A 24,790-nucleotide genomic window follows, 5' to 3' on the forward strand; every position below is an offset into this window, starting at 1 on the left:
CCCCGCAGATACTGCCAAAAAAAACATGGAGGGACCGCTCAATCATTAATGAGCGTTTAAAAAACTACGGGTATTTAACTTGAAGCATCAAAGTATTTACCTTGAATTTGTCAGGTATTAAACCCTCTGCAATGATATCTATTTATAAAAGAATAAATCAATTCATTAATTGTCCCCGCACAAAATTTCATTTTTTTTAATCGCCCCCGCACAACCGGGGACCATTAAATATGGGGGGACCGCTCAATCATTAATTAGCATTTAAAAAACTGCGGGTATTTAACTTGAATTTGTCAAGTATTAAACCATATGCAATGATCTCTATTTATGAAAGAATAAATCAATCCATTAATTGTCCCCGCACAAAATTTTTTTTTTTTTTGAATCGTCCCCGCACAACTGGAGACTATTAAATAAACAATCCCTTCACCCAATGATAAATACTCTGAGACATAATGATAAATAATTTATGTTATATAGGTAAATACTTTACATTGTATGGATAAATACTTTATGTTACATGGATAAATATTTCTCAAGCATACTTGCAACTTTCAGTAAAACATCAATGATAAATACTCTCAGACATAATGATAAATACTCTATGTTACATGGATAAATACTCTGTGTTACAAGGGTAAATACTTCTCAGAAATAATGATAAATATTTTTTTGAACATCAATTAACAGATAAGCATTTATTAACGGGGATTGTTATTAGATAACAGTATAATTAATGCGGAGATTGTTTTTAAAGGAATAATTAATGCGGAAATTGTTATTAGAGGAAGGCATAATTAATGCGGGAATTGGTATTAAATGACAGTCTAATTTAATGCGGGGATAAAATGAAACTTTTAACGAAATTAGTGGGAGAATATATGGCAGTTAAGGAAGAGAGAGAATGCGGGGAAAATGGAGGGATGGAAGTGGGGGATTTCATATAATTATTCTTATTATTATTGTTTTCCGTAAGAACCTTTTATTAGTTAATATAATAAAAAGTTAGAGGCTAGATAACTTCTAACTAAAAAACCAAAATATCAGAGAGTTTATGGATACATAAGAATTGTATGACTCTGGATTTTGACTCAGACAAGCCCAGAAAATAACACTTTTCTTCTAGCTTGCAAAACAAAAACAATCAAAAAATTATGTAAACTTAGAAATTTCAACATTCTGCAAAATTTACTGAACCCTCCTCGATGCTTGGATATTTAATTTCTATTTTTTCTTTGGACAAAACGAAATCGGAACACAGATAATGCATGGATGACCAAACACAAATTCGAAATTTTTTGGAAGCACGATGATAGTGATAGTAGTGTTAAAATTACATATATTTAAAAGACCAATTCAATCAACACAAAAGGGTCATATCCGAGTTCTCTATAGAAAAGCTCTGTTTACAAAGCTGCATAATATAGCAATTTACTAAACAAAAAGCCACATTCTAACATTACCTGAAATGTTTAAATGCCTATTTGTTAACCTTTGATTGTTGTGGTAGAAGTCATAATTGTACACTAAGTTTAAATTCAAAGATAGACGTCAACATGAAATAAATACATTCTTGACCAGCAGCAAGACCTTTTCCAAGAAAACCACCGCACCGAATTTTCTTCCCCCCAGTACAGAAGTGCCAACCACCTTCTCCTACTTGGAAACAAATAAACAACGGACTACTCAATTTACAGTTGCAACCCCACATAGTGCAAGTGGCATTTAGAGTCACATGTAAGTTGAGTCCCACACTAAGCTTAGTAGCCATTGCTGCCATGGGTCCTATGCTCCTCCATTTCCTCTGCATCCTCAAAACGCTCATCGGTTATATGGAGCTGAAAGAGAGCAGTTTCCATATCAACTTCCAATTTCGAACTTGAATCCGTTCAATTGTAAAATAAAATAAAAAATCATACTTCCTCCTAAATTCAAAATCCTTCAAAAGCACAAGTCTGTCAACATTTTGTTCTGTTATAATTTTGACATCAAATCTAGACACAAGAATTGCACTTCCTCATAAAAGAGAGAAATTTTGAAAGTCATTCACTGAAGAACATTCTCAAGAAAACACTATAAAAAAAGTAAAATAAACACAGCAGATTTTGGACATGTAATCAATAATAAGTGAGATACCTCAAGAATATTACTAGCAAGGTCATGATCGCCATTGGAGTGACCAATTGGATTGGCCAGGGTCTGCCAATTCATTCCTAATTAAATAATAAATAGTAAAGGGAAGTTAGCGAACAGTTGTGACAGTTTACATGTTAATTGTTAAAAAGACAATATATAGAATTTCGATAATACACTTATCTACCATCCAACATCTCATCACTGTAAACCCAGCTGTTCTCTTCCTCTTCTTCTTCTCCAATCTCTGCAGAAAGCAAAGAACAGTGCACACATTTAAAGATTAAATTTACTGTCACATCCAAAAGACTGATAAATTATATAATAGAACGATTTCAATAGAAAAACAAAAGAGTTATATGCCGGTCATCAGGAAGAATTTGAAGCATAGCCCTATGGATAGCAAAAAACATTATGCATAAACCCTGCAACAGGCTAAAGATCTCATGTGCCCCTAAGATGTGAAAACTTCACACGTATCTATCATCTCTCCTTCTGAAGGACCAAAAGTGCTGTTTTTTTCTTCCTTTGTGTAGAGATCAAAGATTGATAGTTTTGGCACCATTCATCTAAGTGTCGCAAGGGATTTTAAGTGTATCGCTTCATGTATTGTAAAAGCACATGATATTTTGCGTGTTTCATGAGGATACACATAGTATGATATTTTCTCATGTGTATATTTGAAAATTTCTCTGCATGTACTCCACCCCAAAACAAAGAAAACACATAACATAACATATTTGAGATTAAAAATAGAAATATTATGCAAAATATAGAGTGCTTACCAGCATTCGGGTCAGGATTTAATTCAGCACAATGACAGAATACCTCAAAGAGTGAATCCACTGAAAAGAGGAGTTGCAGTTAAAGAACAGTACAGAAGATTAAAGGAAAAGAGATCTTATGCATATTACAGTAGGATCATAGTAGACATGCATAATACCAAAATTTCTTCATTATTGCAGTTACCACCCAATTAATTTGCAATAAGAGACATCTATCAGAAGGTCTGTTCTATAATAACAAAAAATGAACAAACCACTTCATAACAAGTTCATACAAACTTCAAAATCAAAACATCTCTGTTTGGTTTCAGCTTAAGTTCAAGTAGGAATTAAACATATAAGAAAAGAGGACCAAAATAAGTCAAGGGCAAATGGAATTTATCTTTTCCATCATATGAACCTAAGGCTGCATGCTAATTGCAAACATCTTTAGAAATATTCAGTGTTAGTTGCACCCGCCCAAAATGTTGAGTCTTTTGTGCAAATACTGTAAGATGGCTGGTGCTGTTTGCAAAAAAAAAAAAAAGCCTATAATTAACTCATACAAAAGAATTGGTTATTTGAAGGAATACATTGGCTGGCGTCAGATGGCAGAAAGCGCATCTCTGTAATTTTAGATATTTCTGTATCTTCACCAGAGTCTGATCCTGAGCCATCTGATTCCTCCCCTTCCTCTTCTATATCAATCTACACCACAAATTCACCACACAGTACAGGGAAACGTTAATTCAAAAATTGCCTGAAGTTCAAAATATTTGACTGTAAGAAGGCTGAATTGAACCTTAAAAAATAGCAATTTCAGCTATACCCTTGTAAAACAAGAATTGTCATGCATATCCATAAAAAAATACAAATGTTACGAAAGCCATTAGAAAATGTTAAGAACATCAACCCTTGCTATTTTCTCCATGCAAGCACAATGAGGAAAGTAGCGCTAATCCGGGTGGTTGAGAATTTATGGGAGGGCAGGTAACTGAGGTACTTTCGATGTGTTAGCATAAATTAGACATTTGATGTTTTGAGGAAACCGTTATATTTGATTTTATTAAAGGAGAAGCAACTACTTAACCAAAAAGTTCATTGGAAAGGGAAAATGCAGAACAAGCAGACCATAACCCAACCTAAAGAAGAAAAGAGTACCTGAGTGTATATACATGGCTGTGGGTACGCTTCCGGATCCCGGGAGACAGCATGAAGAGAGATCGACACAAAATCAACACTATAACCCTTTTCCTTTTCTGTATCACTCAGCCAAATCACCCTCCTTCAAATTTTATAACCACAAAATTTTTTATAGGATAAGATTCTCTTTATAGATAAACATACCTATGATTATCATTTTCCAAACTTTGAAGACAAAATAGCAAGGTGGACACTCCGATAATTGGGTCTTTGTGCATAATTTAACTATCTGTTGAGAGTGTATCTTTTACATAGATATCACATTCGTAGTTGGTTTTTTGTAAAATGTTGTTTTCATTATAAATGAAGTCTACAAGTAGGAATTTTGACCTTAAAAAATAATCTGAAAAAATAAGTTTTGGGAAAAAAATGCATTTATAACCCAAAATTCAGAATATTGGACATGATATGTGCTAACAGCATCCATCTAGCATTTTTAAATTTCACTAAAACTTCACTAAAAAATTCTGCCGCTATGCTTCCACTATCACATTTGCACTTTTTAGCAAATGCATGTAAGAACAGTACTCACCGAACAAGGACTCGGCTTCTCTAATATTTTTACTAAGACTACAAGCTAAGGTTTCAATAAGCCGTTGATATAGGATTTGGAGGTATTAAAAGTCGTACTTGGTAGTGACGTAGAGAGTTCCAGGCGATTCCGGCTGGCGACGGCCGAGAGCGATGGCGGCGCCACGCTCGACGCGCATCACCTCCTCCTCGGCGCCGGCGTTGAGGCGGGGCCCACCGTCGTCTGTACGGTCGGAGAACGGTTGTATTCCTAGCACCATTTTTTGAGAAAACTCCGGGTTTTGTCGGAAGGGTTTTGGTTCTAGGGTTTCTCTTGTTTTCCTTGTTTCATGGAAGGGTTTTTAATCTTTGTAGCTGATGCCTTTTCTCTTCCCTTTCTTAAAAGTGCAAAAGTGATTTTCTTTTTTTTTTTTATCAATTTTTTCTCTTTTCGAGGGAAAGTGCGACAAATGAAATGCGGATACGGTGCGGTGGCGGATCGACATTACGAATTAAACGGGCTTACCTGTCCGGGCCTTGAAATGATTCTCGGCCATTTAAATTTTGGAAATCCAACAACACCCACACGGTCGAAAACACGTACAAAGGTTTTTCTATTGTTCCAAATTCCAATCATGAACTGCTGATCGTCATTACAAATGTGTCGTAATATAAGCAGAAAGCAGACTAAAATCTAACTGATGAAAAAAAATTTGGCTGAAACATACACCACCTGAATTCATGAAGCATCAAAGATTAGTCGCACTCCACAGCAAGACCATTATCATACAAAGAAATAATACAAACTACAAAATTAAAATACAGACCAATCATGGAGCAAAAAACAATATTTAAAACTGAAAAACATCTACCAAACACAAACAGTCTCCAACCATAATTTACAGCACCGTCTCCACTCTAAGAACCCAAGAAACAATTACCAAAAAATTCCACATCACCTCAAAAAAAAAAAAAAGAGGAAGCAAGGAAGTGCAAATGAGCTTTTATGCAACTAGACTTGCTTTAGATCTACTCATGTATAAGCAAAAGGCAACACAAAAGTGCTGCAAGAGCAAGTGTGCATGCAATCCCTCAAGGATTGCAAATTTTACAGTACAGAGTGCAAGGCTGTCATACATTGTGCTTGTTGGTACGGGTTCGTCCGAATCAAGCGACTCAGATCCGAAATCCTGCAAGTCATCCCTACCATTCTGACCTCCATGAGGATCACCTTTATTATTGTCAAAGTGGGATCCGCTACTGTCACCGCCACTGTTCGAGCTGCCAGCCCCGCCATCATACCTTGGAATGCCCTGTAATAGGTCTGTCCTTGCTTCTACACCAACTCTTCTTAGATGAAGCTGTAAATATCCCAAAGATTTACCATGATAAATAACTATTGCAAAAACCTGGCATAACTAGCATTCCCAGAGCAACGCTACCCAGTCGATATGTTCCAGAACAGTAGGTAAAGTAAGAGATTGTAATGAACCTGACTATGGAGACTAGAGACCCACAGTGTATTGGTGCCAGACCTCACTATTTGCTCATAAAGTTTACCATTAACCAACTTGACCAGAAGGTACACAGATTAGCGGCAAGGTACCGACACCAAATCAGCACAGTACCTTCCTGCCTACTGGGAATCGGCTTCACTTGGAGCTACTGGCAAAAGATGAAATGGTACCTGACGATAGGTAGGAAAAATTAAAGGCATCTTATTCCTTAAGTTACAAATCAAAATACCTGAAGGTACAAGTTAACCTCGTCAGACCGGGAAAGAAAAGGAAAATCACCACCAGTTTTAAGTACAGCCTTTCTTGCACCAGGATACCTCTCATTCAGTTGATCCTTCAACTCCTGAGGAACTGCGCAATAGTCATTTGTCTGGGAACAAAGGAAGAAATGTGAAATGATATACTGATACACAAAAGAAAGATACCATCCCAATTAATAACAATGGGTTTCAGGTTTCAACTTTCAAATATAAAAGTTCAGACATACATCCATGATAGTAATGAGAGTATCAGGTAGTGAGATGGGGCCCACTGATGCAACATTTACATTCAACAATAATCTTGAAGATAGATCATCCCTTGATAATGTCTCCACCTGAGAATATAATTTATAGTTGTTAATTTCATGATGCAAACTGAGGAGAAGATATCTCAATATTATTAACATAACATTAACCTGGCCAACAACAAAATCGACAGAGTCAGCTATGAATGGCTCGTGTGGCCCATCATGGATTCCTGTCAAGATATGCCGCTTTAGCATAAACGAAGGTGCCCAATTAACACTGCAACGCATGTTAAGAAGATATCACATGAAAATGGAGAGGGGAAGTTCCGTGATATATTGCAAATGGGAGGGATAATTTTATCATTACTCCAAGTGTCAATTTGCGTGTTAATCCTTCAAAATTTGGAAACATGTGACTGACTGACACAATTTAAACAAACAGTGCTAATAGACGAATTCAGTTTTTTGTTTCATTATTTTTCTTCATTTATTCTCTTCTATTTCTGTCCTTGTTGTTGTTATTGTTGTTGTTACAAAAGAAACTATTTTGACTAAAGAAAAAGAGAAGACATACACAGGAGCCCAAGGCATAGCAGCAGCAAATTTATGTGTATCCAGAAAGGAATTTGAAAGAACTAATGACTTGACACGTCTTGGCCGGTGTTGTGCAAATATTTGTGCCAGGAATCCACCAAGAGATGTGCCATATATATGTACCTAATTTGTTGAGACCGAACAAGATCAACAGTCATTTGAAGTTCAATGCTTGACAGATGAAAAATAATGTTTTAATGGAATTCCTTTTGGAAAATTAATGGAAGAGAGAGAGAGGTCCTTACATGGTGAACATTCAGGAAATCCAAGAACTTCTCGAATGCATGAATCCACTCAAGGTGATTCCACACACGAGGTATATCTATTGATATCACTCGGTAACCCTAAACAATGAAATTTAAAGTAAAGATCAATACAATTTTATTCATCCTCATTTTAAGCGATACAGCATAAATCAACTTTTTTTTTGTGGTATCATTATATTATGAACCTTCATGGAGAGAGCCATTATCTGCTTGTAATACACATCAGCTGTACCAGCGATGCCCGGTATGCAAATTAGTGGTGGGACTGCCTTTGGACCAAAATCATAATATCTCCATTGTTTGAGCCCAATCTACAAAAAAGCCACACAATTTCATTTCAACTAAGAAAATCAGAAAATAAGTATCTCATATCCCTACTATGAGGATTTTCATCTGTAAACCTTTATGAAACAAAAATGATGCTTCTAATTGTTGTTATCTGGCGAGTGAGATAATAAATTACCATTTTCCCTACACTTACCTCCGCTGCATTGAATGCAATGGGAATATCTAAACTTTCTACTGCAAAGAGCTAAAATTTAGTAGATCAATCACATATCCTGAAGATAGGAATCGACAGTGGACAATTTTGCTAGGTTGGTGGTTGACTAAGATAAAATATTCGAGAATCAAATGAAATGGCTCAAAATTTTAGATATGGGAACTTAATCGTTCTGACACCGCAAATTCCTCGAATTGAAGGAAGTGGCAAATTCGGCCGATTAGTAGTTGACTAAGCTAAAAAAAATGCACCATTCGGATCAAGAGTAAACAATTGACTAACTAAAATGCTTATATGCGACTTAACAAGTATCTCGGGTCAACACTTACAGAGATCTTGTGCAAAGGGACCAGCGATTTGAAGTTCACATAATCACCAGGCAAAGGCAGCACCGCTTTCATCTCTCTCTCTCTCTCTCTCTCTCTAGAGAATAACTTATGGAAAGAAAGTTCGAGGGATCAAGTGTAGGAGAGAGCAAGCGAAGCAGACATGGGATGTCAAGAAGAGAGAAGGGAGAACAATGAACGATTGCTTGAGAAATTGTACAGCTTGGCTTGGGGGTGGAAGGAACGTCGCGATTTTGTTGAAGGAACTGCTTCGCGCCTATCGTGTCGTGTACCCAGCAAGCCATCTACGCCAATCGGGTCGAATCCGTATAACAAAATATTTCTGTTTGGATCACAGTCGTCCGGAACTCCGACTAATCCGGTTCAAGGAAGAATGCACTGAGCTGATTAAAACAAGTGTCGTAAATAATGGTATGCGGTCTTAGGGTACCGTCAAGTAATTAATTGAGAATAATTGGAAATAATTAGTTATAATTGGAAATAATCGGCCGATTAGCCAGAAAAATTTATGATGATTTGTTTGTCAAGCAATTAATCAAGAATAATTGAAAATAATCAGCTATAATCGAAAATAATCAACCGATTAGTCGGAAAAATTCAGGACAATTTAATCACCGTCAACAACTAATAGACCGATTAATCGACCTGAACGGATATTTTTTACAATACTAATTTTAATAGTGTTGCAGATTATGATTAAACGGTATAGATCCAAACATAAATATTATAATACCTTGTGTGATACGAATTCGGGTCCACATACGGTAAGTCGGTAACAGATCATGCGTCAAACTTTGGGATTTTGGACAGCTACAAACTTTGGGATTTTGCAAATACGAATATTAAATCAGAGGCGATATAGATTGAATTAGGAGGATCAACCAACCTTTTAACTGTTTATATTCATGTATTGGTACTAATATTTTTTTTTTTTTTGAAACATTGACAGTGGCTGTCAAGTATAATTTTTATTAATTAAAACATAAAATACATCCATCGTTCTACATCCAAAACATCATCCAAACTACACCAACATCTAAAAACATCCACATCTAAACATCACATCTAACAACACAAACAACTAAAACAACAAAAGAAATAAACCATATCCTTTAGTGGTAGACACCGATAACCTTCAGTATTAGCTGGCTAGCGACCAAAGGAAAGGAGACATCTTTTTTTCTATCTGGGTTACGGGCGGAGAAGGCAGGGTGTCGCGGTGGTGGGAGTGTAAAGAGAGAGAAGAACCGACGACTAGGGCTATTACTACTAACTATTCTTAGTTCTCCCAACAATGATAAAGGAATAGAAGGTGCCAATAGACAAGAGAAATGACGACTAGAGCTATTATCGTCAATTTTCTCTTCTCCCGACGGATAGGTGCTGCCGTGCTGGGGTAGGAGGCAAGAACGAGTAGCGCTTGCTAGCGGCTAGAATTTTTTGAAGAGAAAATGGGGTGGACAAGAGTGGAAGATGGCGGACGAGGTAATGGAGAAGACAGAGATCAAGAAGAGGAGAGGGTTATCGGTGCAGATCCCCCGCTCCCCCCCCCCCCCCCCCCCCCCCCCCCCGCGGGGGGAGTGGGAGGTGAGGACGGAGCTGAGGAGGCTTGCTGTTGGAGAGATAGGAGGAAGGAGATGGACGGGACTGAGGAGGCTTGCGACGTGAGATGGAAGGAAGGAGGTGGCAAAGGTGTCTAGGATTTTCTTCTTTCTTCTAGCCGGTACTAATATAGTTGATAGGGTCATGTTCATTTGGTTCTCACAAATATCTTGCAGGTCACGAATAAGCCGAGATTTGGACCTCTTCAGGAGACCAATCAGGAATCAAAAATAAAAAGTCCAGGGTTCACGAATCAGGTTCAACAAGGTCTCATAAAGCCTCATGTAATATGGATCAAGTTCGAATTTGGCTTACATCGTCTTTATTTGACTTACACCGCCTTTATGCGAGATAACCGTCTCTATATTCGGTTCATTAACCCCCACAATCCTCTAACCGCTCAGACAATACGGAATGGTGGTTAAAGGATGACCTATGTAAGGCAGATATCTCCATTGAATTAGCTTATCAAAGAGAGATATCATACAGGTTAGAGTCGAATATCTTCAAACCTAATCCAGTTCAAAAACAAGTATCATTTCGACCTGAGGACGAACTTAACTCGAAGATCTTTTTCCACGTACGACCTACTCTCTCCGAGATGGGGCGTATCAATAGTAGTATTTTTTTTTTAATTTAGTATAGTAAAAAATTAGAGTTGCTCTTCCCAACGTGGGCCATGCCTGTCTTGTGTAAAACTAGTATTGTTGTAGCATTTTTATAAATGGATAATAACGGGTCTATGGTAGTGGAATTTGTTGGAGTAAAATAAGGTGTTTTTAAGTTTATCAAGTATTTTTGTAAATTTTGCTCTAAAATTTATTAGATTGGTTTTAATTTTTAAATGACAAATTCAAACTGTTGAAATCTATTTATTTTACGAGTGATACATATACATGCGAAAATTTTAAAATTTTAAATTAATTTTGTATAGAGTAAAGTGGTAAAACAAATCATTCAAAAAATAAATGTATTTAAATTAATTTATAAACCTTCTAATTTTAACCGCTTGTATATATATAAAATTAATTTATAACTTAAAATTTTTGCATGTAGATGCATCACTTGTAAAGTAAATAAATTTTAACGATTCAGACTCGTCATTTGAAACCAATCCAATAGATTTAGAGTTGAGTTCACAAATAGGCTTAGTGAACTTAAGAATACAAATCAGTACACAATAAATATATGTAGGTTTTCATTACTCAATATAAGCCAATACATATATCAGTCCATACCAGTATATATTAATACATATCAGTACACAAATTAGCTTATGCTAGTACATATTGTAGTACAACTGGATATCTTTTAACAAAAATAAGTAAGAAAAAAAAACAGAAAAACAAACATAGTACATGCATCAGTACATGTCTTAGATAGTGTGTGTGAAACAGTGATGACATGCTCCGATTGCGTGGTGGTGAGCCTTTAATTTTCCTGCTCAGATCAGTAGGTGTTGAGCCTTTAATTTTCAATAGGCTACTGGAAATCAAAGCAAGACAGAGTATCTCACTGTGGAGGAAAGAAGCAAAAAGACAAAATGACTGGAGAAGAGATGCTAGAAAAGAAGAAGAAGAATAAGAAGAAAGAGAGCAGTATTATTAAAACCGGACCAGATCAGTAGCTTAATTGGAAAAAAAATCGAATTCATGTAGATTTTCTATTAATTTGTCCATAAGACCGTTCATGTTAATGAACCGCTCAAAACCGAGTTATTTGACTGGTTTTCAATTAAAAATAGTAGTTCGTATAACCAAAAACCCGGTTGAAAGAGGTTTAATTCATGCTTCGTTTTTCCTTTCGATCTCTCACGCTTGTATGAAATTTGTCAGAGATTTCTTTGTCCTTTTCTTCACTCCTCCGAAATTTGATCTCTTCCGTTCAAAAAACGCTCACCATCTAAATACTTCATATATATGCAAAATTTTGAAAGTTTCGAGTTTATTTGCTACACGGTCAAGTGGTCAAAGAAATGAATATTTTATTATAAGTTATTTTATATATTCAATTTTTATTATTTCTTTGACCACTTGACCGTGTAGCAAATAAACTCGAAACTTTCAAAATTTTGCATGTATATGCATCACTCATGAAGTACATGGATTTCAACGGTTTGGATTTGACATTTGACGTCGATCCGATATACTTTTGGAGTTATGCTCACCAAACTTTCTTGGTGAGCATGTCACACGCTAGCTTTACTCCTAAATACTTTAAGGCTCAAGCTTTGAAGTTCATTATTCACTGTGATTTCTCCTGATTATGTCGGTAAATAGAAATCTGATTTCTTCATTTTTCAAATATTCAAGATTTCAGTCATTACTTTGGTCATTCCTTCAGCATGAATGTTAATATAAATTAACTATTATCGAATACTTAGAGACCGCAATTGGTGCTAAAAAATTTGTGCTCAATTTTATTATTGAAACTGAGAGGTTAATTTCTATCACTTCGTCTTCGACTTCTCAAATTAATACTCCCTCCCCCATCCCAATTTTGTTTGATGTTATTTTTTTATATGAAGCTTTTATTCTTGCTGCTTTCATTTCTTTGAACCTTTTTTCTTATAGTTTCTCTCATATTAAGATATACTATAATTAATATACTAATTATTAGAAGTTGGAGATTAGTGAATCAGTCAAATCAGTTATGTTAGTAGAAACTTACTGTAATTATTAAAAATTTGCTCTAAAATCTTGAACATTTATGTTGTTATTTTGCAAATATGTTTAATAATTATTTTAAAATAATCTGCTGTTGAATCGGCAAATCCACTGATCCGACCAGTGAACCGTTGATTCGAAGGTTTACCGTGTCAATACTTGATCTGATTTTGATAACATTGGAAGAGAGGGAGGAAGACAACAAACATCCAACATCACCAATTGAAAAAACAAGAAAAGAAAAAAGAAACACTTTATTTACAAAAAGAGAGAAAAAAAAAATACAGAAGAGGCGAAATGGAGGAGCAACAGAAAGACGAAGCGTGAGCAGAGCGACAAAGGAAGAAGGAAGCTTTCTCTAAGAATAGCGCTAACTCAGGAATAGCTGCTATTCCTGACGAGCTATTCTCAACACAACACGTTTGGGTGAAAAAAATGATATTCTCAACAAAGGAATAGCTCGGGTTAGCTACTATTCTGTTATTCCTATGAAATGTTGGGTTAGTAGCTATTTCGAACCCAGAAATAGCTGTTATTCCGAACTATTCCTTGATTCATCCAAACACACCCTAACTCTCAAAATGACAACCTTTTTTTTTCCTCAAAGAGATGTCGAATAGTTCCTCCGTAGTAGTGGAATTGGAACATCCGTGGCCAACTTTTTGTTGTTGTTTTTTTTTTTTATCAAATGGTATTCGAAAAAATTATTTACAACTTTTTATTTTTCATAAATTAAATTTCATCATAATATTTTCCAAATAAATAATTTAAAATAAACATTTATTACAAAATATTTTGGCCGATAGAAACTTGAATTTTCGCCAGCCGGAATAATTGGTGTGCCGCCAGCCCGCCACCTCCTTCCTTATTCCTCTCGTCTAAATTTTTATTCTATCCTGATTTTCAAAATAAAAAATGTATATATTTTAATAAATATGACAGCTTTATGTCACATACATTCAACAGTTTTTGACCGAACTCAAGCATTCAAATATTTAAAAGATAAAAAAAATCATTATTTAATACAATGACAAAGATACATAGTTCCTGTATGAAAAGTTATGAGTTTGAAATTCAAATGAAAAAAATTATTTATTGTAAATAACGAAAATATTAAATAGTTGGATTGCTTGATCTCCAACATTTATTAAAAAAATTTAAAAGATACTTAACAATATTTTTTACGCACCAAAACAACCAACTAAATATGTGATATTAAACGCATGCATTCACAATTCATTCAAAATGCATGCTTTCAGAAGTTCTGCTTTTAGTCATCTTGTTGTAATACTTAGAAATTCTTTCTCGACATTTTCAGCCGTCTAAACGTATGAATTTAGTATGACTTTGTCAACACATGCATACAAAAAATAGACATAATATTAAAAAAATCAAAATTTTATATGTCAATTTTTTTAAAACCGAGATTAGACCAAAAAAGAAAAAAAAAACTGCTCTTGATATTTTTTGTGGAGGTTTTTAATGAAATGAATCTTGATATGGTTAATGTGAATTTCATTAGCTGATTGCTTGACCAAAATCCCTTTTTACCCAGAAAATCAATTATTGTACTTAATAACTGAGTTCTGATCCAGAGCGTTGGCAAAGATCAAAATTAAGAGCAAAACTAAGTTTCTTGGTGAACTAAAGTGTATAGGCTTTAAATGATGAATCTGAACCATTGAAACCCGTCTACTTTACGAGTAATGCGTCTACATGTAAAAAATAATAATTTTGCATAGAGTCAAGTGGTTAAAAAACGTTCAAAAAATGAATGCATTAAAATTAATTTATTAACCTTCTAATTTTGACCGCTTGACTTTGTACTAAATTAATGCGAATGTTTAAAATTTTCACATGTAGATGCATCACTCGTAAAGTAAGCAGATTTGAACGATTCGAATTCGTTATTTGAAACTAATTTGATAGATTTTAGACTTGAGTTCACCGTAGAGCTTAGTGAACTCAAGAACACCCTAGTTCTACTCCTGAATTAATGTATAACAAATTTTTTTTATTATACGGTAGAGGAAACCATGTCTGAAATCCACAACATGAACAAGGAAGTGTCAAATCATAAGATGGGCCATATAGGGCCATGTTATCAGAATATGTATTACGACAAAAGCTTATGGCTAGAAAAGCAAGATGAGATGCATGCAAGTCAGGTCCCAGCTGCTGGTCATGGTCTTTGATTTTAAGTCGGACAAATAGTGAGTTAGGTGTTTTTGTTCATGGCTTCATGCAATTGTAATTACGGGAACTGCTAACCAACATGTGAGCATGTGGCGGGACCAACTATCGCCATGCTTTCAGTTCAGTACAATCATTTTTTCTTAAAAAAAAAAAAAGTTGATTTTTGTATATTTGAATTACTACATTTAGTTCAATTAAAAAAAAATTAAATACTTTTCTGTGCAATTAAAATTCTTCAAATATTACATAATGTTCAATCAAACTATAGAATTTTTTTATTGATTCTACTCCGTTATATTTTTGGAATTGGTTCAAATTAATACTTTAATTTGTTCGATAGTTATTAAAATTCTTCGAATATTTATTTGTTAGAATGATCTATAGCGTGAACCATACACCCCTAAAGAAATACAAATTTAAATTGATGATAAAAAATAAACTAATTATTTCATTAGATTGAATTAATCCCATCCAACACATCAATGAATATTTATTAGTTCAACAATTGTCAGCCATATGAATAATTTAAAAATAATTAATAATTAATTTAATGATTAAAATAATTGATGACTTTTACATCCTTAAATGCCGGAGTATATTAATACCCTTTAAAATAAAAAAAGGCCCTTTCTTTTGGGAAATTCGATACTACCCATGCCGAAAAGCTCCTAATATTGCCTCTAGGGATCACAATTGTACCAATGCCTAAAGTCCAATTGCCAAGGTGGGTTTGAAAAAAAAAAAAAAATTGACTATCCAAAGCCTAATATTCCTTGTCCATTTTACCTACATCTTTTTAGACCTTCTATTCTCAAATGCAAACCTAATATTGTTGCACTCCAATATATATTTTTCCAACTGTTTGGAGTTTGCTTGTCTAGCTTTTAGTGGCCTTTTATATAATTGCCAAAGAGCTCTCCAACAAGAAACCATCCTGTAACAGAGTTCATTTTATAAGATTATAGAAAAGTAACTAACCCAGATACGCTTCACATGAGTCTCAACTCTGAACCAACAGAACAGGAAATAAAGAAAATGTTAAATGAACAAATATAATTTAAGAACTATGCCTCTACAAATTATTGTACATAGAAAACACGATAGTATTATTAAAAAAAATTAACATGTTTTCAAAATTACAAATGTCATACCTTAAATTATTAGTTTTTCCATCACAGCTGCCCAACAAATAATTAAATCAGTATGGAAAAAGTGGAGAAACACAAATTATTGCACTCTTAACTCTATTTGATGACTATAATCCCTATTTGTTCCAGCTGACCACCATATTTCCCTTTAGCAATGAAATCATTCCCTGGAGCAATTGCATTTGAGGGGAAAATGTAATTATACCATTAGATATCAAACAAAGCAAAGGCATCTGAATTATCATCACAGCCCACTGCCTTATTTACCTCCATTCCTTGTCTTCTTTCTTTTCATGAAAACTTTATCCTTTTCTAGAAAATTGCAAAGTGTACAGTTCCATGACCAAGTTCAAATTAATCAAATAAATTCAGATAAGTTTCTGACTACAAACCTCATAAAGATTAATCCCAATTGCCACGATTTCTTCTAAATTTTTTCTTGTCTGATAGAGCTTTTTTATTCTCTAATCTCTTCTTTGCTTCTTTAGCAGCCCTTTTTAACACAAACAAAAGCATAATCAATCACCTAAAACACTACATATGGTTATATTAGAAGAAGGAATGCACTATCCATAGTTTTCTTACAATTTAGCAATCCTTTTCTTTTGCTCCTCTGTGGGAGGAGGCGGTACATAAGACGCAGCATCTATAATTGCCTGTTGAAAACAACAGTTCTTTAGGAAAACCAAATTCTTCAACAAAAAAGTTTATTGACACCAAATTATTGAAATAGGAGGAAGCAGTAAAAAGGTACTTAAAGGAATGGAATGTATCCAAAGAGTTGGCTTCGGACAAGACCGCATGGAAGTTAGCGATTCACGTACCTGAACCATGACTTAGGAAATATTATTTAGGGGTTGTTTAGGGGTAGTATATAGTATTATAAGCTTTAGGTCATAAGACTAAGGATTTGGGGTCAAGATGTAGAGCTTAGGACTTTGGCTTCTACAATCTATAGTGTAGATATAATATAGTTAGTACTATTATTAGTATTATTACTATTATTATTGGTACCATTATTATTATTATTATTATGACTACTACTACTACTACTAATACTACTACTTTTATTATAATTATTATTATTTTATTATTATTTTATTACTATCTACCTTACCTTGTGATTACGATTGGGTTTCATTTCTAGTCTACCCCAACTTGTTTGGGACTAAAGACTTGGTTGTTGTTGTTGTTGTTGTATATTATAAATCTGACCTGAATTTTCTCCAGAGCATCATCTATGTTTCCTCTGCAAGAAATGGTGGAAATGGCGTTGCAGGATTTAGAAAAAAAAAAATGAATAATTTCTTAAAATCAAATATAATTAAGCTAACATTATAAATTATTAAAATTACCCTTGATTGCTGCAAGAACTGTAACCCAGAAAAGGCTTAAGAATTATCTTTGAGAGTGGATTTTATTAAAACACAGGAGAAGATATATGGTAGAAAGGCACTGCATCTCATACATTTTATGGAAAGTTGAATGCCCATAAAAGAATATATATATCAACCGAATGGACCAAAATTATGTACACAGTAAAACTCCAATACCTAAAGGCCATTATAGTGTTTTTGGTAATATATACACTGTTAAAACTAATTTACTTAGGAATGTTATATTTAAAAATCAAGGGGATTAGATGAGATCACTGAAAACCCGAGGGAACCAAAAAAGTGTATGATATATTGTGGCACAAATTAACTTAGAAAATGACAATGTTTACTTTTGGGTTCTCGTCTTGGTAGAAGATATAACGAGTTCGTCAAACTTGTTTATGCGGTTCTTTTCCTGTAAAATTAGCAAAAAAAAATTGAGCAAGCAATTTAAGATTATTTCATGATGAAGTTTCTTTGATAAAATACATCAAAAAAGTATGATTGAAGTAATTTTAGATTTGTTAGACCATTTGTAAAATCTTTTCTCTGACTCTCTCGCTTAACCAATGTGCTTCCTTTACATTAAACCGCATGTCCACCTTTGTATTTACTGCGATAATTATAGACTGAATGAATATAGGAAAAAAAAATCTAATATTAGTTAACTAGATTACTTGAGAACATGCTAGTCAGGCCCAGTACACATTCCGGTGAGTTAAGTAACCCAACAAATTATATTCAACAGCTGCAACAGATATAACCAAAAAAGACACTATCTTATATCCACACCATAATTGCTAGACCGATGTACCGGTATAGTAATAGCACACAAAAAATATTTCTTCAGTCATTGGGGGTAGATGTGGTTATGAACAAGGTTTTGGGTTGAACCTTAAATTCTGGCAGGAAAGACGCTTAAGAAATATCGAAGCTCATTAAAATACCAGTTCAGTGGAAAAACATGTGAAGAAGAAGAATGATGAAAGATGGACTACAACCTTTGTTGACATTCTGACCCCCGGGACCACCACTTCTTGCAAAATTAACAGTGACATGTTCTATACAAGAAAATGCAAAAGGTTCAATGAGATTTCATTTACTGCTCTGGAAATACAAGTTGTACTGATTAGGGATATAAACAAATTAGCTTGGCTCCAGTAGGAAATATTGTTCTTTTATTTTCAGTGTAAAAATATTATCTCGACCTTTACTATGAATGGGAAAATAGTAAAAAGAGAGTATCCAACCAAACTAACTCGCATGTTACCAGACATGAAGGGTCTGGGAAAATCTAAATCTCCTATTTTTTGTGTGTTAAAACTTAAAAATTGAAATTGTTACTACTAATTTCATCCCTAATCCCTGTACTGGTTTTGCAAATGATGGGTGTTATACCTAAAGTGATCTTAGGAGTTGGGCCTGACCCAGCAGTTCGGGCCCGTTCTTCAGCCTCTTGTATGATCTGACTCATCATACCCAGCCTAGCTGAACCTTTCATCTCTTCGCCTGATTCTGATGCCATGCACCTCACAACCCCCCTAATTCCCCATATTCCTGCTATTCCCTCAATTCCACCATTGCCCCGAATCAATCCTATTTGTGTAGTTCCTCCATTGAACCCAATTCCTCTAACGACTCCATTGGTCAATCCAATTAGACTTGCTCCTACTGGTACGCAACGAGTTATTCGTACCAAGGGAAAACTTCTCAGGGTCGCCATTAGAGAGAGAGAGAGTGTGTCCGTGGTTGGCTGCGTGTGCCTCTGAGAGATAGGAGATTGTGGAGGGAAGGAGAGCGGATGTTTTAATGGCGGATAAATGCCGCAAGGGGAGAAACTAGGAATAAGAGAGGAGGGTTTGTATTTCCTTATTTGGGCTCGGTGTTTGTCAATTGTTATTGGACTGAACATAGTTTGATACTGGGCCTATTATATGTTGTGTTCTGAAAAGGCCTATTGGTGCCTACAATCCATCTTTGAACAACAGTAGCTTCTGAGATTCACCATTTTATATGAAAAGAAACAAGTTAACAACGGAGCTTTAGTTTAAGCTTCCAAATCCGAAAACAAAATCCTTTGAGAAAAAGTCCATTTTTGTGCAAAATTCATTAATTTTCAATTGGTCTCGTACCCTGCATTGCAATGGAAACAAATTATAAAAACACAATAAAATCTCATACAAAATGATAAATTTTCATAAAAAAATTAGACTAAATGGCAAATAATATTTCTTAAATAATATATTAAATAACACCTGCACATAAATAATATTTTTTAAATAATATATCAAATGACATGTAATTTTTTTTTTATCTTTTTGACATATTTTCATAAAACATCTCAAACAAAATGTCATATTAAATTACAAATAACATTCCTTAGATAATATAAAAAATAAAAAGAAATAAGAGCATCTACATCCCTGTCACACCCCTGATCCGGAGGTGCGACGATTACTACCACATCTATTTACCATTCAATTAATTTAACATAAGCCATGGATCTTTTTATGCATTGCCAATAGCATCCATTATTTTTGTCGCATCCCAATTTATTTACAACAATTATTTGACATTTTATAGTGGATGATGCTAGAGATATATTCTCTGCACCCTGTCAGATACAATAAACCCAAATCCCATACCTTTAGGTGGCCCCGCTGTCAATTATAACCCAGAAGCGTTTCTCTGACTTCGCATAATGAATCTGTAACTCACAAGGGGAAACGAGTGAGAGATAATAAATTATTTCTCAGTGCTAATTGCCACTCAGATTATTGGATTCGAAGGAAATCCATATTCAGAATGAAATCACCGCACGAGAAACAAACAGTTCATTATATAATGACGAATGCAAATGCTCAATAACAGTATCCAATTGAACAACAAAAATTAGACAAATAAATCAAAACTCCAAGAATCTTATCAGAATAGATGGTTTGGGTCAAAGTCTTTTAAACCATAAAGTCTGGTAATGTTTGGAACCTAATCTTTACAACCACTAAGTCTGGTAATATTTGGTTTCTTAACTCTACAATTTCTAGTCTGGTAACATTGAAAGATACCATAACATGTATTTGTCGTGTCAGGCTTATACTGTTATAACTATCATTATAATTGGTTAACGGAAACAATACGAAATCAATACGAAATCAATATCACAATACTGTCATTATCGGGAAGAAAATCAATGATAAGACAGTTACCACAATTCATTAGTCTCGCAGTCACAATTTACATTTATTCAATATCCCCTATCCAACCGGTACTGGATTCAGTTGGGGTCATTCACCATATGCGCATAAGGGTCCTGGAGTAAAGTCTAGTAGCTAACTAGACTTTACAATATATTAATCTTTTTTCTCCACTATATGGAGGTTCAAGGATTATAGTATTTCATATTCAATTAATTCAGTCACTGTGGTCTCAATCAATCATTTACAATAAGAATTAACCAATCGATAAACCATATCAACATGACAGTCAACAGACTTACCTGTAATTCAGTTTCAGTTGTATTGGGCTATGCATATGATGCAACAGTTCAATCAATGCAGTCAATCAAATATTCAAAATGAACAGCGAGTTACGATTTAATTCCTAGTAATGAACCTCAGACTAATCCAATAACCTCGCACCTGATATCGTAGGGCAATAGGTGAGATCACTAGTAGTCTATTCTTCCCTGAACAGTTTCATTTATCTCCGTCATAATTATGCCTGATATCGTAGGGCAATAGGTGAGATCACTAGTAGTCTATTCTTTCCTGAACAGTTTCATTTATCTCCGTCATAATTATGCCGATTAATAACTGTGAAGCTCTCTGAAAGGGACCGGTCCGTAATTGGATAGTAAAATTATTTCTCTGTTCTTTTTTTTTCTCGTTGTCATTTCACACCTTTCTCCTTTTACATGGTTTTGATTTTTCTAATTTTTCTAATTTTTCTCTATTTTCGGAAGAGATAGGCAATACCCTTGATTAAGGGAAATTTAAGTAGCTAAGTGTTTCACTCACCAGTGGCCGCGTGGCCCAAGTCATTTGACTATTCTCCTTTTATTTTATATTTTATTATTTAAATCTTAAGTTTGCATTTCTTTATATATTCAACCTTTCTATTTGCAAGTTTTGCAAATTAGTCCAAATACTAAAAAGAAGATTATAATTATAACTAGATGCTTAACCCTCTATTGTATATATTAATTTGTCTGACTTTCGAATATTCAAACATTTTAGAATTTCAAATTAACAACATATTATTGGACAAAGTAACTTAAATATATCAGTTATGTTTAATAAAATGATACTTGACACTAAAATGCGATTTATTCTATAAAAACATATTTAAACATTTCGTACAAAATTTTCAATTATTAATTCTATATGCCTATTTTGCGAAATGTTACAATCCCTGGTACTATTAGAGTTTCTAATATGATGTGGAAATTTCTAATTTAGTTTTAGAGATGTGGGAGAGAAATTATAAAGTAAAGTTTCTTATTAAGAAACTCTTTATAAACTCCGCGCGCTGACCAGATGATTGGTTCAAACTATTTCTCCTTTTTAATTTGTTCCTGATATGGCTTAATATAAACTCTAAAATTATTTTCATAGATGTGAGAGTTAGAAACTTTAGAGACCTTAATTTCTAAAAAGTAGTTAAACAGTTATTTAAAAGCTCATTTGAGTTGCTGAGATTTAGATACTCTAAAGACATTACCAATCAATTCAAAAATTCCTTAAAAAACATTAACAATTAGAAAGATGTACAATTTGTATGTGAATAGTACGTGTCTAAATAAATTTTAGACTTCTACACGTAAAAAAAATTATATGGAAAGAATTAGAACATATAATTGGAGGGCTAATATTCAATCCAAAATTTCACCTTTTAATCAAAAATTGTTAGCTAATCAGTATACCTACTTGCTTAATGTAAGAAGGAGATATAATTATTGAGAAAAAAAAAATTTTGTGGGTTCCAAAAGCACCACAATTGGAGAGTGGCATGGAAGGAAAATTCATTTCACTAGGACATGTTTTGCATCTTGCCCCAAAAAAATATTTATTGAGAAAAACTAATTTTAAGATTAGACAATTTATATCAGAAAGTTTGTGTGCAGCAAATTCAATAAGAAATAAATAGTTTTTGGAGTGCTACAATTTTGTAATTGGGAGCAACACAATTATTTGCGTAAGAATATCTTTTAGAATAATTAATAAATAATAATACATAGGACCTATAATCAAAATAAATAAAAACGCAGATTAAACAGTCAGCGGCATAAAATCTTTACGGCTGACTTCTTCTCTGAACAACTTTTAATTTATGTTTGTTTGGTCTTCTTAGTCTTTTATGTTTGTTTGGTCTTCTTATTAGTCTCTTCCCTTGTCCTTATGGCATCTCTAATTGTTTGTGGCTACGTCCATTGTGGCCTTTGGTCACAGATTTTTGCAAGAAATCAACCAAAAGTAACTAAAAGGCTTTAATATGAAATATAGATTGATGACATTATGTATTTGATGATTGTATATATAAGGGCATAGTCAGATTTTTGAACTATGGGGGTCAAACAAATACAGAAATTAATTATATAATTTTCCTATAGTGAATGCAGTCAATTTTACTATATAGTGACATTTTACTCTAAATTATTATAGGTACGTTTAGATTGTGCAATGAATCACTGCAAGAAGAGCGATTTTTTGGGTTAGTGGTTGAGAATAGTGCTAACCTGAGTGGTTTAAGAATATCGCTAATCTGAGTGGTTTAAGAATATCTCTAAGTTTGACCTATTTGGGTTAGTAAAAATATCGTTTGGATTGTATATTTGGAATAGCAATGGAGAAAATGAATAAAATAATGATTAAACTAATCTAATTTTTTAACTAATATTATATTACATTTAAGTTGATTTTTTTTAATACTAATCTAACATTTTATTTAATACTAATATAATATTTTATTTAATACTAATCTAATCTAATATGATATTATATTTATTTAATACTAATCTAATATTTTATTTAATACTATTTAATATTTAAACTAATATTATATTACATTTAATACTAATCTAATATGATATTATATTTATTTAGTACTAATCTAATATTTATGTTCATATTATATTACATACAACACTTAACATTTAAATTAATATTATATTACATTAAAATTTAAAATTAATATTATATTATAACTAATATTTAAACTAGTATTTTATTCAATACTAATATAATCTAATTTTATATATAATACTAATCTAATATTTGAACTTATATTATATTACATTTAACATTTAAACTAATATTGTATTACATTTAATATTTAAACTAATATTATATTATATTTAAGATAATATTTTATTTAATACTAATCTAATATGATATTATATTTATTTGATACTAATCTAATATTTAAACTAATATTTAATTTAATATTATATTATATTTAATCTAACATTTAATTTTATATTAATCTAATTTGATATTATATTTATTAAATATTAATCTATTATTTAAATTAATATTATATTGCATTTAATATTAAATCAAAAGTTTTATTTAATACTAATTTAATATTTAAACTAACTCTAATTGAGAGGAATGAAAACTATATTTTTATTAATATTACAAACCCCACTAGCTGTATTTTTGCTAACCCACCATTTTTATGGGTTAGAAGAATAGAGCTATTTTTGAGCTAACCTAATTTTCTAATTTGTGTTTGGATCACCCAAAGTTAAGAATAGTGGAACTCACCCAATGTTAGCTTTATTCTTGCCCCATCCAAACACAATTATAGATAATCATACGTAAATAAAAAATAAGAAAAAAATAGAGGTCAATTTAATCTCATTCTTTCAAGCTAATTCCGTCTCTGATTCTATATACATACCATCATTTTACTTTCACAATTTGATAGGGTTCATGCTACCTGTCCTTTTTTATTTTTGTAAATGAGTGTTCATGCTACCTGTTGATGATTACAATTAACAAATACCACATAACTCATATGTCCTAACAAAAAAAAGAAGAAAAAAAACACTGGTTGATTTCTTGCAAAATCATATGACCACGACATGGAAGATAGTGTGGACATGTCCACAAGAAATCAGAGTTGCCTCCAGGACAAGGTAATAGACTAAACAAACCTACATTAAAGTTGTTTACAGGAGAAGTCAGCCGTCAAGTCATAGTCTTTCACTGGTTTTTCTGTCTGACATAATATTTGTTTTAGAGGTGACATGACAGCTGCCTACGAATTCCTTTCAAGGTTGTGCTGGGTTCTGGAGTTCGGATGCAGTGAACGAACTCAAAAAGTCGGGTTTTAGATTTTAATTGTTTGATTTAAATTCGTTATAATTTATTTGAAGTGGAGTGCAAACATTTTAAGTAATGAATTTGAATTCTAATGTGATCTCGAGTAATGGATTCAAATCGGATGGATTGTGAG

At 33.3% G+C, this 24,790-nt stretch overlaps 3 protein-coding genes and 1 long non-coding RNA gene across 6 annotated transcripts; all 4 read right to left on the bottom strand.

Annotated features, from left to right (window-relative positions):
• Window positions 1-1,355: 1,355 nt before the first annotated feature.
• Window positions 1,356-5,055, bottom strand: LOC144547347 (nucleotide-sensitive chloride conductance regulator (ICln) family protein). Its single transcript, XM_078295975.1, has 7 exons — window positions 4,731-5,055; window positions 4,059-4,182; window positions 3,491-3,605; window positions 2,919-2,978; window positions 2,321-2,380; window positions 2,137-2,213; window positions 1,356-1,838 (listed from the first exon to the last, which is right to left on the bottom strand). Exons 1-7 carry the CDS (start codon window positions 4,889-4,891, stop codon window positions 1,761-1,763), a joined length of 675 nt encoding a protein of 224 aa, XP_078152101.1. The 5' UTR covers window positions 4,892-5,055; the 3' UTR covers window positions 1,356-1,760.
• A 309-nt stretch (window positions 5,056-5,364) lies between these two features.
• On the bottom strand, window positions 5,365-8,608 carry LOC144547346 (alpha/beta-Hydrolases superfamily protein). Its single transcript, XM_078295974.1, has 8 exons — window positions 8,327-8,608; window positions 7,681-7,806; window positions 7,475-7,573; window positions 7,210-7,352; window positions 6,804-6,912; window positions 6,615-6,722; window positions 6,357-6,497; window positions 5,365-5,971 (listed from the first exon to the last, which is right to left on the bottom strand). Exons 1-8 carry the CDS (start codon window positions 8,396-8,398, stop codon window positions 5,615-5,617), a joined length of 1,155 nt encoding a protein of 384 aa, XP_078152100.1. The 5' UTR covers window positions 8,399-8,608; the 3' UTR covers window positions 5,365-5,614.
• Window positions 8,609-15,864: 7,256 nt separating this feature from the next.
• Window positions 15,865-19,174, bottom strand: LOC144547528 (Class I peptide chain release factor). 3 transcript variants are annotated; one of them, XM_078296198.1, is made up of 8 exons: window positions 18,731-19,174; window positions 18,334-18,393; window positions 17,863-17,945; window positions 17,683-17,747; window positions 17,172-17,205; window positions 16,542-16,612; window positions 16,349-16,449; window positions 15,865-16,123 (listed from the first exon to the last, which is right to left on the bottom strand). In XM_078296198.1, the coding sequence occupies exons 1-7, from the start codon at window positions 19,053-19,055 to the stop codon at window positions 16,359-16,361; spliced, it is 729 nt and encodes a 242-aa protein (XP_078152324.1). In that variant the 5' UTR covers window positions 19,056-19,174; the 3' UTR covers window positions 15,865-16,123; window positions 16,349-16,358. The 3 variants fall into 3 exon arrangements, 2 of the variants coding, with proteins under 2 accessions (XP_078152324.1, XP_078152325.1); XM_078296199.1 differs by having other exon boundaries at window positions 15,865-16,268; XR_013509093.1 differs by lacking the exon at window positions 15,865-16,123 and having other exon boundaries at window positions 16,389-16,449; window positions 17,074-17,205.
• A 652-nt stretch (window positions 19,175-19,826) lies between these two features.
• Window positions 19,827-21,017, bottom strand: LOC144547609 (uncharacterized). Its single transcript, XR_013509115.1, has 2 exons — window positions 20,971-21,017; window positions 19,827-20,039 (listed from the first exon to the last, which is right to left on the bottom strand). It is a non-coding gene; the product is annotated as an uncharacterized LOC144547609 (long non-coding RNA).
• Between the last annotated feature and the right edge of the window lie 3,773 nt (window positions 21,018-24,790).

The sequence above is a fragment of the Carex rostrata genome, chromosome 31 (genome assembly GCF_964058835.1).
Source record: "Carex rostrata chromosome 31, lpCarRost1.2, whole genome shotgun sequence".
Classification (NCBI taxonomy): domain Eukaryota; kingdom Viridiplantae; phylum Streptophyta; class Magnoliopsida; order Poales; family Cyperaceae; genus Carex; species Carex rostrata.